Source organism: Xyrauchen texanus, chromosome 9 (genome assembly GCF_025860055.1).
Source record: "Xyrauchen texanus isolate HMW12.3.18 chromosome 9, RBS_HiC_50CHRs, whole genome shotgun sequence".
Taxonomy (NCBI): Eukaryota; Metazoa; Chordata; class Actinopteri; order Cypriniformes; family Catostomidae; genus Xyrauchen; species Xyrauchen texanus.
Window position 1 is genome coordinate 25,404,694 of NC_068284.1, and position 16,487 is coordinate 25,421,180.

A 16,487-nucleotide genomic window follows, 5' to 3' on the forward strand; every position below is an offset into this window, starting at 1 on the left:
TGTGGGAATGTAATATATTGGTGCAGTGTCATAAATACAGAAGAGATATTGGCACAGCTGTGCTCTATAACTGATGCGACACATCTTATTTCTTCTCTTATATTGCAAAGTAAATAGACTGCTTGAGATGTGCAGATGCGTTTTTGTTGTTGTTTTTTGCTGAAAGAGTGATGCCATCTTACCCGGTGCTTGATATCCCTTGCCATTGTTTTTTTATTGTGTGAAGGGCATCAATTTGTAATGAAGCAATTTAGGAAATTCTCCAGTTGTATCATACAGAAGGATTTGTTGTTGTTTATATTGTTAGCATATTGTTTAATTACCATTCGCTAGACTCCACCCCTCCCTTAGTTACTTTTGCTTACTCAGACCAGATTTATATAATGTCCCACAGAAATGAACGTTACGATTTTTAGTAAAATGTGGTCATAAATTGAATGGATGTTATTCTTGCGTGAGCTGGAATATTGAGAACCATTTTTATTTGCTGTTTTTCTTTAAGAATATTGTTAAATTATGAAAACTCAGGTGACTGAGAATCAGAATCAAGGTAAACACTTATCAGTCAAAAAAGATAAGAGAAAGGCCTCAATAGCATTTGAGGGTGATTCTCACGAAACCTGTCAAGGAAATGTTCTGGTAATATTATGGTACCCCAAATCAATAATACAATTTTGTATGTTTATAATATATATTTTGTGGGGTGTTTTTGCATAAAAAAACATGCATTTTTTTTCTTCCATGGTGACATTATTTTCAGGACACTTAAGCAAATTTTACTCAACAATTTTCATTACCGTAATGTGTCTGCTCGTTTAAAAAAAAAAAAAAAAACGACCAGACACATTGCACTCAGTAAAGTCATCTTAGACTTACACTGACACCTAGTGGCTCGGATGCAGCATAATTTAAATTCAATAGTTTTCAGATTCAGATGCCATTGTAGAAATGTATTATTCACAGTCAGCCATGATTACTGAGTGAAAGTGTCAAATAACAGGATCGTTACTGAGATTATGCGAGTAGTATCCGTCTGGTCATGTGATTCTAACATGGCAGCCCCCATGTGCAGACCTTCGTGTAGAATAAAACGGCTTTTATAATGTTACTGATATGACTGCAGTCTTCATTTTAATGTAAGTGGTCATGATTTCCTACATATACTGCAAAATTACAAAATTACTTTAGTAATTACACTTTTTTAATGAGGAAAATATTACTGAGTGCTAACTTTTGCTATTCCCAGTTTTAGATGATGATTCTCATTACAGTAATAGTAATTTGTTTAAGATTTGAAATCATTTTTAAATACTTAAGCAAAAATATATATATATTTTTTAAGTGAAAATATAAAGCAGTACTAAGGGTGTATTGCAATGATGTATAAATATTAGTGCTGTGAGTCGATTACAATTTTTGATCGCAATTAATCACATATTTCTTTGTAGTTAATCGTGACTGATCACATATTTTGAAAGTGCTGTAATTTGACACAAAATATACAGTACTTCTTTTCCTGTCAAAATGTATTTCCGTTTTAGGAAAGAAAACAAAACAATATTAAGCTTTATTAACATTTTCTAAACAAAGCACTAAAATATCACAAATTCAAGTAACATTAAACGTCTCCCAAAGTCTAACTGGGAGGTTGACTAATTGAAAGAACTAGTCCCACCATAGGTTGCAAATTCATTGCACTGGGCATTAAATCTCTTAAACTCTCATCCTCCAAAATATTAATCTGCTGGCAGTCTGTGGCTATCCGCTTTCCTACAGCAATCATGATTTGTGTCAGGGTGTCAAGCAAACTGTGAATTCCACATGAAAAGCACTTGCTGACTAAAATCTCTCATTCTGCATTTTGGTGATAGTTAAGACTTGACGTGCTTCTGTGGTAATTAAAATGCACCATAATTGGGCTGAGAACACATGACACTTTTTTAATTAATTGCATGCATTAACACGTAAATTCTGACAGTTCTAATAAAAATGTTACTATTTTAAATAATATATAATTTGTTCATGTTGTGCTAATGAGAATTGGGGGTTAAAATTTGCAGAATACTGTGTGCATCCTCTTTGGGTACCTTGTGTAACTATTAGAAGTGCAACAACAACAACGTTTTATCTTATATTTGGATCATTTCTGTAAAATTTGAATTCAGACTACACAAAAACACACATGACTGACCAGACTTACGTCTGATAATATGGCAGAAGGTAACACTTGCTAAGATATAACTTGTCAGTAACTTTTTATGACTGGCCTTAATGAAGGGTCAATAGAACGCAATAGAGTCGGGTTCTGGAAGTAAAAATCCTATTCATTTTCTCCATAGGATGATTGATTTTTTGAGGATAACTCAAAAACCTTTGACAGACATACCGTGAGCTCAGAGGTTGTTAATTGATGGGATATACAGGTTGAAGTCATCAGTCTCGTTATTTCAAATCATTATTTAAAAAATTTCACGCACCGCGAATGACACAATCTAGGCGGTCTCCCTACACTCTCAAACTACTATCTGCAATTCCAGAATATTTTGCAATAAAATTAAAATATGTGTAATACTTAAAATCAACAACTTTAAATCAATAGTTTATATGTTCCCATCAATTTATTTTTATTACATCTTTCACAATTCTTCATAGGATTGTAGTTTGTGCCCTAATGAAAGACCTTTGTCTTTTTCAAATGCTTTTTGTCAAATTTTTAATGATGTGATTCACCTTGGAGGTAGTTGGTTTGGTTCTTGGCTTAGAACTCTTAGAAATTTTATAAATTTTATAAATTTCCTATGGAAGAAGTGAATGGGGAAAATACATTTGCAAGTCTATTGCAATGCCAGGGCTCAATGCTAAGGGTTTTTTCTACTGGCCCAGTCAGGCCAGAGCTTCAGATTTTTACTGGCCCTGCCAAAATTTCCACTGGCCCCAACACAAAAATGATATATAGTTGTTTTTACCATCATGGCTTTAAAAATTTGTCTGAAGATAATTGTTTTTTATAGATGTTATGTTTTTAAGACAATGTCCCCCCCAAACTGAATCACATTTATAATTTGCAAGATATGATATATGCCTTATGTAATCCCATATAAGCGCTTTACAGATATAAATACATCATATTAACCTCAGCCTTCCTGCCATTTACACATGTGTTTTTAAGCAATGAGTTCTGTTATGCAGATGATGGGTTTTCGGTCACCCGTTTACTTTTGGCCATGTGTAGTGTATTCAAGATTTAATCACTGAGTTAAAGATGTGATTATTGGCTCAATGTAATAAACATTTGAATCCCTGAGAAGAGACTTCCAAATCAGTTGTGACATGTAATATACATTAGGGAGATATTAGGCCTAAACTGTGAATTCAGAATTTGTATATAACATGAAATCAGACAACCTAAAGACCAACACAGCCTGATTCACAAAGCACAAAAACAAAATAATCTGTATAGTCCAGAAATGAGAAATGTAACAGGTATTTCATGAGGATGATATGAAGTAGACTGTTTTGAATATTCATCTTCACTCTGCAGCTAAACCGATAATAATCTCCTAATAGCCATAGTGATCTTGCTGCTTTTCAGATCATACTCCATTATCATGTTGAATTAATGATTACGTTTTGAAACTAACCTTATTAAATGTATACTTACATTTTGAATATTGAGCAGCTTGTGATTTCCAGACACGTGTATAACTGGGGGTTTAACAAAGTTCATTACTTCTCATTCACGCTTCATCTCTAAAATTAATGAGAATTTTTATTTTTATTTTTTTACAGTGGGAATAAAACTAGCGTTCTGTCCTTTTATGAGAGCGCATGCATGTTAAACAGTCTACGCTGCATGGAGAGAGATGATGATGAGACATTATGCACGGAGAGACATGGATTTTCAGTCCTGTAGAATTAATTTTTTGTGATCCAATGTGTGGATTACTGCTATTCACTAACATGTAAAAACTAAAAATATGAGGATTTCGCACACTGTGAACACTGAATGTGCAGGGATACTTAAAATGATGTGTAAGATATGCAATTCCGCCACGAAATTCATTAAGTGGGTTTTTTTCCTTCAATTTTCTACACATTGGTAATAGCTGCTGCTAGGACACTTGAAAAAGAGCAAGGACAGTGCTAGGAGAGTGCACTCGGTGTCTGCACGATCTTGTGTGTGCGCGCTACTGTGCCTTGGCGTGTCCAGTATATTATGCACTCGCGCACCTTTGTGAGCTAAAAGAATCACGCTCACTCTTCGTTTAGAAGACTCAGTGTAATTGTTGTGCTCTCTTACTTGTTGTTTTCTTGCACTAATGTTATAAATGCAGCACTGGCCCGATCAGGCAAGTGACAGTTCTTGCAACTGGCCTGAATCTCTCACACTGGCCCCGGACCATCGGGCAGTCCTTATTGTCGAGCCTTAATGCTAATTTATTATGTTGTACTGATGACAGCTCAGGATTGCTTGTACTGTCTAACACCATATGGTTCTTCTGTATTCGATTTGCAGTTCTGGTGCTGCTGATCGTGACGATGAGGAGGAGGAAGAAGGAACCTCTGATCCTGGATGAAGACCGAGATGTGCGGGAGAACATTGTGCGCTATGACGATGAAGGTGGAGGTGAGGAAGACACTGAGGCTTTTGACATGGTGGCGTTGCGAAACCTCAATGTAGGGAGGGACAGCAAAGTTCGGAGAGATGTCACCCCGGAGTTGCCCACTCTTTACTGCTCCCGCCCTCCACCTTACAAAATCACCCCTGACAACGGGATCTTCCGGGAGTTTATATGGGACCGCCTGAAGGATGCAGACATTGATCTTTCCGCCCCTCCCTATGACTCCCTGCAGACATATGCCTTTGAGGGCAGCGGCTCAATGGCTGAGTCCCTCAGCTCGCTGGACTCCCTGAGCACAGACTCAGAGCAGAACTATGACTATCTGAGCGACTGGGGACCGCGTTTCAGGAAGTTAGCAGATCTGTACGGCCATGGTGACAGCAGCAATATATTCTCCTAGCCGAGATTAACATTCCTGCCAAGGTCTGCTCAATCAAAGGCCTAACTGAAATTAACAATGATCAAGAGAGCACCACTGATTAGTTGTTGCTTGAAAGAATAGGGAAGCAAAAAAAGGGAACATTTAATGTGTGGGGGGACTTATATCTGCGGAGAGCAGTGGTTTTGTTAAAGAACAGACAGTGGAGATTCAACTCTGAAGCACTTCTATTTAATATATCCATTCAAAGCCAAGTCTAGACTTGGGGTGTGGTTGCAAAAGCCAGAAAGAGATCTTCAGGCCCCAGAGAATAATGGACTTTGGGCTGCAGGGCCATGTGAGCTGTTCCAGCAATACCAATTGTTTAGAAGGGACATTTGAAGTGCTCTCCCCAAGGTTAAAAATGAGTACAGTGCCATCCAGCTAGCCATACAGCACCAATGCTTGAAAGATCAATGTTCCTGTTCCATCACATGTTTCTATGACTCATGGATTCTTTGTAGGAAAAACAATCAGTATGACTTCAGCAACTGAGAACACCAATATTCTTTCCAAATATTTCACCTAGAGAGAAACTGCAACAGTTGCTTTGTAAAATGTCCTTTATTCATAGCTTCACATCTTTTATCAGGCCTTATTTCCACATAAAATTGCCGCCAAGGCGCATTGAAATATCCTCCAGTTATGCTGACCAAAAAACAAGTCAAACTCGTAGTCAGTAGGCTTTGATGTATTGAGAAGGACAGGCCAGAGTGGATTTAATCATTGAAAATGTATAGTACTTGCATTTTAGTTGAGGCTGTCAACCTGAGGTATTTTGAGATGTTATTTTGTAAGTTTGTAGACAGAACCCTTATGAAAGTGAAGGGTTTTGAAGGGAAGTAATTTGTATTAAGCAGATTCCTTTCTTGGAAGCCTCAATGGCAAACTCAAAGCAGCAAAATGTTTTTGTAGTTCTCTATGCTGTCCAGTGTACAGTTTTTGCTGTGGTTCTTGCTGAATATTGTGAGAAAAAAAGTTGTGTTTTTATTTTCTTTTTTAAAAAGCAGGCCTATTGTTGATATGAGTTTGAGTGTCAAACTGTAAGGGGAAAAAAGAATGTAAAGAAATTATCCTTAACAATATAACTGGCGATGTGTGAACCAGTGTATAAGTTAAGGACAACACAGAACTTATAATACAGTATATTATCAATGTTTAACTGTTGTCCAACAGGCAATTATGATTTTGAATTGTAGCAACATAAAATTACAGTATCAGTCTACGGTATTATACTCATGCTAAATTCTAAAGCTGGGAAGACATTTTGTACAGATTTTGTAATAAAGACAATTTCATCACACAGCTTGGTATGACCACTTCCTGATGACTGCTGTCATTCATTTGGACTGCCAGACGTAGCATATTTTGATCTGTGCCGAATCTGGAGGACTAACTGCTAAATTGCCTGCTTATGTTTGTGGAACAGGGTGGTTTGCACACACACAGACATGATGTGTAATCAAGGCCAGAATAGAGAGCCAACAGGGCCTTGAGTTTGATGAATGATACAAGGTATGTCAGAGCATTTAAAAGGCCTCGGCTAAATTAGCCTCTGTGAAAAGAGATTGATGATTCTGTTAGGGAACGCAAACATACATCCAGAAATACGTTCACACATCTAAACACAGGCAGACAGGGTGTGCGACACCATGGCTGGACATAAAGCTTTGCCTATAAATTGTCATGCCCAGGCCAGTTATAACCATGCAATGAGCAAGCTCAAACCAAGACTTGTTTGTCTGAAACTCATACAGAGCTTGATACATTAGCATGGCAGTCTTTCCACAAACTCCCATTGCAGTCTGGCCTACACTCAATCAGAGTGTGATATAGCTGTGAGTCATGAAACATGTTCCATTTTGTTTTCTTTCCAGCAAATGTTGGCACTTGGATTTACACGGTAAACTGTTTTTCAGACTACATAAATGTTTGGTGATAGAATCTCAATAGTTTAATTTGTGTTGAAACAATGCACAACGACATAAAGCATAAATACTAGGTGCAGAAATCAGTCCCTCATTTTTCACCAGCATCATGACATTACATTTCATATTGACTTCAGTATCAATATGTGAAAGGGGGTGTTGCAAAAAAGAAAAGAAAATATGTCATTGGCCGTTGTCTTGTTTGGAAGGATGCGTCCTCCGGAGGTCGCGTCCTTTGAAGGCTGCAGTATACCAAGTATAACGAGACGGCCTTGGTAGTACGAACGGAAATGGAACGTAACATGGTTGCTATGACAGCACGCCACTCTTTAACAAGCGTGAGCAAGTAAAAAGTAAGAAGGGAACAAAGTCCCTTTAGAAGGGAATGTATGAGGTAAAATTTAGGAAAGTTATAATGATGTAAAGAGAAAATAAACTTGATTTTACAGGTGTACTTTTAGTCAAATACTTTATTTTAATTATATATTAACATAATTATACATATTATATACTCTGCAGCCGTCTGCTGAGGTACTTCAACTTGGGAATTAACATTCCTTGCATTTGAACATCATATTTACAGGCAAATTGTCGTTATTTATTTTAGACATTTCCGTTGAAGCAAAGAATTGTGGGTTGTGAGTGCCCACGAAGGATAAACCAAATGCATCCTCCGAATTCCCTTGAAAGAAGGTTGCAGAAGTGTCCAACTCGCTTTTCTGAAACGAGACATCCTCAATGACGTATGCGGCCGACAAATGCAACCTTCGGAGGACGCAGCCTTCCAAATGAGACACAGCCATAGAAATTGACAAAAAAGCCCTGAAATGTGGGAAAATGCCACTGTAATGAATATCTGTATCCTCTGATATATTTCTTAATATTCTATTCTGTGCCTAGTTATGCACACATTGCACAAAATGAGTTGATCTTGATTTAAATGTAATGTTAACTGTCTAATTATTACAAATTTTGAATTTATTTTAAATAATTGATTAAATTGAATTATTTGACATGACATAACACATTGTATATTTTATAGGGTTAGAAAAAAATACAAACTAAAATGATGTCCTTATTATATTAAATATTCTCCAAGGACCAAGGCCAAAAATTGCCCTTAAAAGGAAAGTTCACCCAAAAATGAAAATTATCCCATAATTTATTCACCCTCATGCCATCCCAGATGTGTTTGACTTTCTGTCTTCTGAAGAACACAAACAAAGATTTTTAGAAGAATTTTCCTCACAATGCAAGTGAATGGATACCAAAATGATGATGCGCCAAAAAGCACATAAAGGCAGTATAAAAGTGATCCATAAGAATCAAGTGGTCAAATCCATTTCATGTTCAGTGGCGATATGATAGGTGTGGGTGAGAAACAGCTTTAAAGGCAACTTTAAATTCTCCTATCTGCCCAGTAGGTGGTGATATGTAAGAAAAATGTGAATTGCCAAAAACAAATTAAGAAGAGTGTGAATGTGAAAGTGTAGATTTATGGTAAAAAAAAAAAGGATTTAAATATGAATCTGTTTCTCACCCAGACCTATCATATCACTTCTAAAGATATGGATTTAACCACTAGAGTCTTATGGATTACTTTTATGATGCATTTATGTGTGCATTGTGAAGACCTACAGAGCTGAAATATATATATTTGTGTTCAGAAGAAGAAAAAAGTAATACACATCTGGGATGGTTTGAGGGTGAGTAAATGATGAAATCATTTTCATTTTTAGGTGAACTATCCCATTAATGGAAAAGTTAAATTGTGACTGCTATATGGTTGTGCTTGTCGAAGTCAGAGATAGAAGTTTAAAATCAGAAGTGTGCATTTGAAAAGTGGTGTTTAATGTACTATATTACTTTTTAATGAATCACACGGGATATTTTGTCTTTTGTCCAGTCTGATGACGGATTTGGATTTTAACCCCTGTAATAACATATCCTTTTGTTTGTTTGTCTGACCAAAGGTAATAGAGACTGAGAATACTGTCTGTGATCATTAGATGGAAGCTGCTATCCAAAAGTAAATGCAATTATTTGTTAACTGGCTTGCTAAATGAAAACTAAAAGGGCAATTGGAATCTCATTTGACTTGGCACTAAGTAATAAATACAGTTTTAATTAAGCAAGTCACTGCAGCAAGCAGATAATGCAAACAAAGGAAGATGGGGTCAGCCCATCATTGTTCTCTTTACAGACATGAGACTCTATAACACATATATTAGAGGAACTGGAAATCAATATAGCAGATTATTTTAAGGACTGACATGTATTCATGAGTTTGATTCTGTTTACTGGACTGGCTGTGTTTGGTTTGTGATTATGAAAATTCTTCAGCCCTCTTGTCAAATGATCTCATAAGGCACATGTTATGAATGCTGGTAATTTTATTACTAAAAGCAATTGAATTTAATAAAACATACATACTGTATACTGGTGATTTTTTGCTTTGAAAAATCTTTCACTTCTCAAGATCTTAAAGGTATACAATAATTCATCCAAAATGTATATTCTTCAATGGAATACAAAAGGAAATTATATATATATATAATATGTATAAGATTTTTAGAAGAATATTTACTCACAATGCAAGTGAATGCATACCAAAAATGATGATGCTCCAAAAAGCACATAAAGGCAGTATAAAGTAATCCATAAGAATCCAGTGGTCAAATCAATATCATGTTCAGAAGCGATATGTGTGTATGAGAAACATAAATATTTACGTTTATTTTTACTTTAAATTCTCCTCCCTGGCGATATATATATATATATATATATATATATATACAGAGGAGAAACATTATTCTGTTTCAGGCTGACAATCAATGCCCCGATATTCAACATTCTTCTCCTAGGCATCCAGATAGAAATTTTAAATTTTTGTAAAGACATCTGCTCTTGACCTCATTTCATATATCTAACCTTCAATAAAGTTATACATATTGTTTCAAAGTGAGTACAGAGTGAGGTCATTTCCATTGCACAGCTAGTGGATTATTTAAGAGTGTTAAAATGACAACATCAGTCAAATGACTGATTACTTCTAATTAATATTACTCATAAAATGGTTTTAGCACCACAAGAGTACTCCTTACATGCTCCTCAACCGATTAAGATAATTTAACAAGCACTTCTTAAATATCCCTGACCTTGGACTTATCAGCATGTAGTCATCTTCAAGAAACACTTACAAGATGTTTATGCTCTGAGTCAGTCAAACCAACCCCAATTCGTCAAAATAGTATGAGGTGGCAAATTTGTACCAAGTCATAATTGTTTATTTGTATGAAATCATTAGACACAAACCTACCAATGTGAGACGCGTCCCTCGTGTTCTTGTATTTCCTGATGTTGTGTTTGTTCTATGTTAATCCAAAACTGTGTTTTCATAACTTTAACCCCTAACCTAAACCCCATCCATAAACTTAACTATAAAATGTAACACCTTACCCTAACCAGAGCATAAAAATATAACCATGATCTTAACGTTAAAAGCCCTGTTGTGTAATATGGAAGAAAGCAACACTTCCGGGTTCCAAGCGCATGTTCGTGAAGCGTGTGTGATTGATAGTTGTATGAATCGTATGTTATATTATGAATGAAGTTGTACATATTTGTAAGAATTTGCCACCTTATAGTAGACTAAGGGCCCTATTTTAAGTGCACTATGCCTTAAGCGCAGCTCTGTGTAATTGGTCATAACCGCAAGGTCAGTGGGCATGGCCATGAAGTTTTTATATTTTTGTGCAAGTATAGGTGCAAGTAGGCTGGTGAAATTGCAAATGAGCTGGGTCAAGTGCAATTTAATTCTGAGGTTCTTCTCCAGTTATTGCACTGTCTACGTCATATTTACGTCAAGCAACATCGATATAAATGAAGACAGCTCATTCATTAGAATCTGGTAGCCTAAATGTCTGCAATGCATCCCCTGCTCTGTGCCTGTATTGTCACCTGGGTTGCTCTGGACTGCAATGTATGTGTTGTTCTCTATCAGCCTCTCTGGGATTATTGGCTCTTGTCCTGCTTGCCCATGTCTCACCTGCTTGAAATAGACTTTTCTTCTCCATCATTGTTCAATGTTTTGTAATGTACATTTGTTCTATGGTTCTCTATTTAATGTTTTATATTTAATTTATGTACAGTGCCCTTGAGCTTTGGAAAGGTGCTATACAAAGTTAATTTATTATTATTATTATTATAATTATTATTAATCATTAAAATTGATCTACTGACGTACAAATCATGATATCATCTGCTAGTGGAATCCCCAAACTGCAGATGCAGGAGCTGATTTTAGACTGTGCAGAGATTAGTTCTCAAACGGTTTAGCGCAATGACCTATTTCTAAGCAAAATAGCAAATTGCCCTTAGCAATTACCATACAACACATTTATAAACAATATTTTCACAGTTTCCTTACACCCACAGATAGTAAAAACACTCCCACGGACGGCCACTTGCGCTGACACGTAAATTGCGCTTAGAATTTAATGCGCTTTAATACTCAGAGACTGGTTTGACACACATACACACACATGTGTCCTGAGATGCACTTTAATTACTGTCACTTTATAACTGTCTGCTACCTCAATAACTGCTATGTGCATAGAACACTATCTCATAGTATGTTATGTTTACGTTTTTAGAAACTGTCATCTTTTTGCACTACTGTGTACTGGTCGGCGCTGCACTGTCTGTCACTGTGCCTATTGTCCTGTTCATTGTTAGAAATTTCTTGTACTGTCCCGTACTTTTTGCACGTGTTTGCATGTGCACTTTATATAGGAATATATAGGTATTTTATTTAGTTGTGTAGTCTCATGTGGTCCTGTGTTTGTCCTATGTTGTTTTTATGTAGCACAGTGGCCCTGGAGGAACGTTGTCTCGTTTTGCTGTGTACTGTACTAACTGTATATGGTTAAAACGACAATAAAAATCACTTGACTTGACTTGACTTGAGAATTGAATACGAAAACTGAATAAGAGGTAGCGCCCTTAGAGCTGCTCCTAGTGCAGTCACAAAAATAGAACCCTATGTTGCTCAAACCACCTCAATGGTGCCCTCTCAGATTTTAAATCACTTCGACAGACACAAATGTCAGAGACAGACCTCAGGGATATTGATTGAAATTTAAAACGTCTGTTCCGTTTGAATAAAGTATGACGGCTTTCTCTGAAAAATTGCTGTCCATTTAAAAATTGAACAGGATTAATAAAGTCTCCCCAACACAACAGAATACCCAATTCTCACTTATACTGTTCCCATGAAACACTTATAAAGCTCAAGCTTTGAATTTACAGCTTTCATTACAGTAACAAGATGTTAGTGTGCGTGTTAATATATTGCCTCCATCTCCATAGCCCTGCTCATTGCATGTCCACAATGGCGCAAGTGCTGCCAACGACACTCACATCGCCATCGATTTCCTCTCTAAATTAAATACACGATTAAATATATTATTTTAGATGCTGCAAGCCAGTGGAAAACTCATTAAAATGGTTGGAATAATTATGCAAGTAATGGCTGTTTTGAGCCAAAGGAGAAGCTATAGAGAATTCGGTTTTGAAATGCTAGAAAAGCACCCAGGATATTTAACTGTAGTGTGTTTAAGAGACAAGTAATATTAATAGAGTTTATATTAACAAAACAAATATGAAAGATATGCAGACAAAACTTGTTTAAGGGTTTCTAGAGTGTTCTGATCAATAAGAAATACACTTTTAAAGAGTGCATTTCTGAATTCACAATGAGGCACATCAAACTGCAGCCAAATGCAGAGCTGTCTGTGGAAGACTTCTGTTTTCAAGTCATATATTGATATTCTTGAGGGCTTGTCCTCTGAGCTGTATCCCTGGGTTGAGCGGTGGCTCTGTGGCTTATTGTTTCTTGTGTATGTTTAATGTAGTATGCTGTAGTGCCATGCACATATTTTGACACTGCTGAGTGTGCCTTTTATTTGCTTTGAACTGACCTTGGATGACTGCGAGGCTGTTTTGAAGTGTTGATTCTGTCAAAATATACTTACATGCACATAAAAACACCCCCTTTCTTTTGCAATCCTTTCATTTTTTTCTGTCTCTCTTTCTTTCAGACTGAATATACAGTGCATTGCAAAAGTTTTCAGTATTCATTGACATATTTTAGAAAACAAATGAAAAAACTAAGAAAAAATATTAACTATTATTCATGTCAATCTTTAAAAAATGCTTTTCCAGTAATGACAGATTTGCACACAGATCATGTGCACACAGATCATGTGTGATTCAGGCCCTTCTTTCTTTGAGACAGATTCGCTCTGGCTTGTTAAAATGTATTTGATGATGCTTGTGCTTTGCAATTTTCAAATACTGTGACAGATTCTGAGTTGGAATTAGATCAGTACTTTACCTCGGTTATTTTGTCAGTGACTTTTCCTTGTACAAACAATTTTTTTGCCATATATGGCTAAATATATGAGAAATTTGTTTTGCTGTATTTTACACCATGTATTGTTCTCTTTATTTAAACAAGATGCCTAGTCCTACTGATAAAAATCTGGGTCTCGCAGCATGACACTTCCAGCACTGTACTTCACTTAAGGTATGGTGTTTTCTGAGGTGTGGGCAGTGTTAGATTCACACATATTGCTTACATTTTTGGCTGGAAAGCTCTATCCGTGTATGCAGTGCCGAACAACAGGACCTTTTGTCCCAGGCCCGGGCTTGATGGGGGCCCAGACTAGATAGGGTCCATAGAAAGGCTATTTCGATTGTAGATCTAAATGTGTTCAGCGGGAGATGTAGTGCTTGACATAAATATCCCTGCCCACATGCCAAATGTGGTTAACAATTCTGTCGCTTTTACTAACCACTAATTGAATTTATCAATAAATGTGCTTCTCACACCTGACACGCGCATCCGTGCGGGTCGAATTAAGTGTGGTTTCGCACAAACCACCACAGCACAAATCATCTTGGTTACGTACATAACTTCGGTTCCCTGAGATGAAGGGAACGAGACATTGTGTTTATTAATGCATATGGGGAGTGACTTATTACACAACCTAGTTGAAATATCTCTACAATATAACTAATATAATATTCTAATATTGGATATGGTGTTTGAGCACCGCCTGTTTTGGCACGAAACTGTCCGCTATAAAAACAGGTGCACAAACATTTCCTCAGAATTTCTGACTGAGAACAAGGAGCACATCTCTCGTGCCTCAAGAACTCTGAGTCTAGTAGTGTATCTAGCTTTTGCAATGTCTCGTTCCCTTCGTCTCAGGGAACTGAGGTTACGTATGTAACCGAGATGTTCCCTTATGACTCAGTTCACTTGGCATTATGTTTATAACACATATGGGGAACAGAATCCCATCACGCCACACTACATGACATAACCTCCCAAAAAGGAAGCATGACGCCGCAGTCTCGTGGGATGGTGACCGACATGAGTATATCGCAGTGAGTGACCGTTGTGTTGGGCCAGGAGGGGAACACTCAGAATGAATATATGAACTTTAGTCATATAGTATGAATTAACTCCTTCACGAACCCAGTTGGGAAAGGAGCTTATTTATAATGCAGTTGCTTGTGACTTATGGTAAATTACAACGGCCTGTATGCAGGCGGTTATGGAAAAGATGGGGAGCTCATCCATAAATGGAGGAGCATAAGTATATATATTTGGCCAATGAATAGCAAGCACTCTAAACAGGGAGGACTTGTGAAGAGAGATACATTACGTCTAGGTTGTAAAACCTTGCAAATGTGTTTTGAGATGACCATCCTGCTTGAAAACCTATGTCTTATAAGGACACAACATTCATCCATGCCCATGAGGAGACCAGGCCTCTAGTTGAGTGCGCTTTAACACCAATTCGGCAAGTCTTACCTGCGACTCAGAAGCCAGGGCAATTACATCAACAATCCGGTGAGATTGCTTGGAGATGGACATTCCTTTTGTGTGTCCTCCATAGCATATAAAGAGCTGATCAGACAGTCTGACAGACTGGTGTGTACGCTCAACGTATGTGCGTAGTGCCCGCATAGGGCATAACAAAGGCAATGATTGTTACTCATCCAAATTAAATGGAGGTGGAAAGAATGCTTGAAGGTGAACCACCTGCGCTCTGAAGGGCGTGGTTGGGACCTTAGGTACATAGCCTTTTCTGGGTTTGATTGTAGCTTTTGAAAAACCTGGACCAAACTCCAGACATGAATTGCCAATTGATAGTGCATGCAGGTCACGAGCCACTTTACTGAGGCCAGAGCCAGCAGTAGTGAAGCACTTGAAGAAATATGAGAATTTCATATATGGGGCAGTTTACTGGGTCTTTTCCATGTCAGAGACCAAAATCAGTGAACACCTTCTGTATTAGCACATAGAGGCATCTTGTGGATGGTGCTCTGGCCTGTAAAATGGTGTTCATGACTGAATGTGTCTATTTCTGGCATGTTTAGTGTGCTCCATTCAGAGGCCACACATGCAGGTTCCACAGCTGAGGCTGGGGATGTGAGATTGTACCTTGCGCCTGAGAGAGGAGATCCCTCCTCAGTGGTATTTCCCTTGGAAAGCTGTATAGCATCTCTATCATTTCCAGAAACCATGGCTGGTTGGGTCTTTGCATACGACAGAGTAATTCTGGTGGCCTAGGGCATATGTCGCTCTCAGGGTGATGAGATGACACTCGCTCCATAGGAGTCTCAACAGTGGTGGTGAATAAATTCTGCCTTGACAGTTTAAATATGCCACAACTGTCATGTTGTCTGAGTGAACCAGGACATGACAGTTCGCTATTTCTGAAAAGGCTAGAAATAGAGCCGATAGCTCTAGGTGGTTGATGTTTCACACTTTCTTTACCCCTGTCCAGGTCCGAAAGTCAGGCATCCATCGCACACTGCCACCCAACCTGTGTTGGAAGCATCCGTAGTCACTTTCTGCCTGACAACTGGCCTCAGCGCGACACCTCGCTGGTAAAACTGAGGAGCATGCGATAAGATCAGTTTCTGAGTAATCGTTTTGGACAGGCACATTGTCTCAGATCCAGGATCGGCCGAAGCCAGCCATCTTTCTTTGGGACAAGAAAATAATGGCTGTGAAACCCTTTTTGGACTTGACAATCTGGCAAAATCTCTATCAAACTTTTCATGTGGTTCGCCGGAGCACCGCAGTGAAGCGGTAAGTCTTCTCATGAATATTCCACCCGCTGACTCTTGTAAATTGTCGGTGAAGGTAGAGGGCTTCTAGACAAGAGATGATCGCAGTCTTGAAGGAAGTTATTCTGAGGAAATCGTGTTTGTGCACCTGTTTTTATAGCGGACAGTTTCACGCCAAAACAGGTGGGGCTCAAACATTATTGGAATATTGCCTTTATTGTAGAGATGGTCCAACTAGGTTGTGTAAGAAGGCACTCCCGATATGCGTTAATAAACGAAATGTCAAATGTACTGAGTCGTAAAGGTGCGTACACACTGCCAGCGACATCGCACGCGCCAGCGACTCAATACCATTCATTTTCAATGCGA

At 37.8% G+C, this 16,487-nt stretch overlaps 1 protein-coding gene across 3 annotated transcripts in view; it reads left to right on the forward strand.

Moving 5' to 3' along the window:
• The window catches only part of LOC127649593 (cadherin-7-like), a 99,132-nt gene extending 89,799 nt beyond the window's left edge, over positions 1 to 9,333 (forward strand). For 2 of the 3 annotated variants that reach the window (XM_052134775.1, XM_052134776.1), the window contains one exon: positions 4,517 to 9,333. In XM_052134775.1, coding sequence (XP_051990735.1) covers positions 4,517 to 5,022 — 506 coding nt within the window. In that variant the 3' untranslated portion in view covers positions 5,023 to 9,333. The remainder of the gene's footprint in view (positions 1 to 4,516) is intronic. The other variant, XM_052134778.1, reaches the window with a different exon arrangement.
• The last annotated feature ends 7,154 nt before the right edge of the window (positions 9,334 to 16,487 follow it).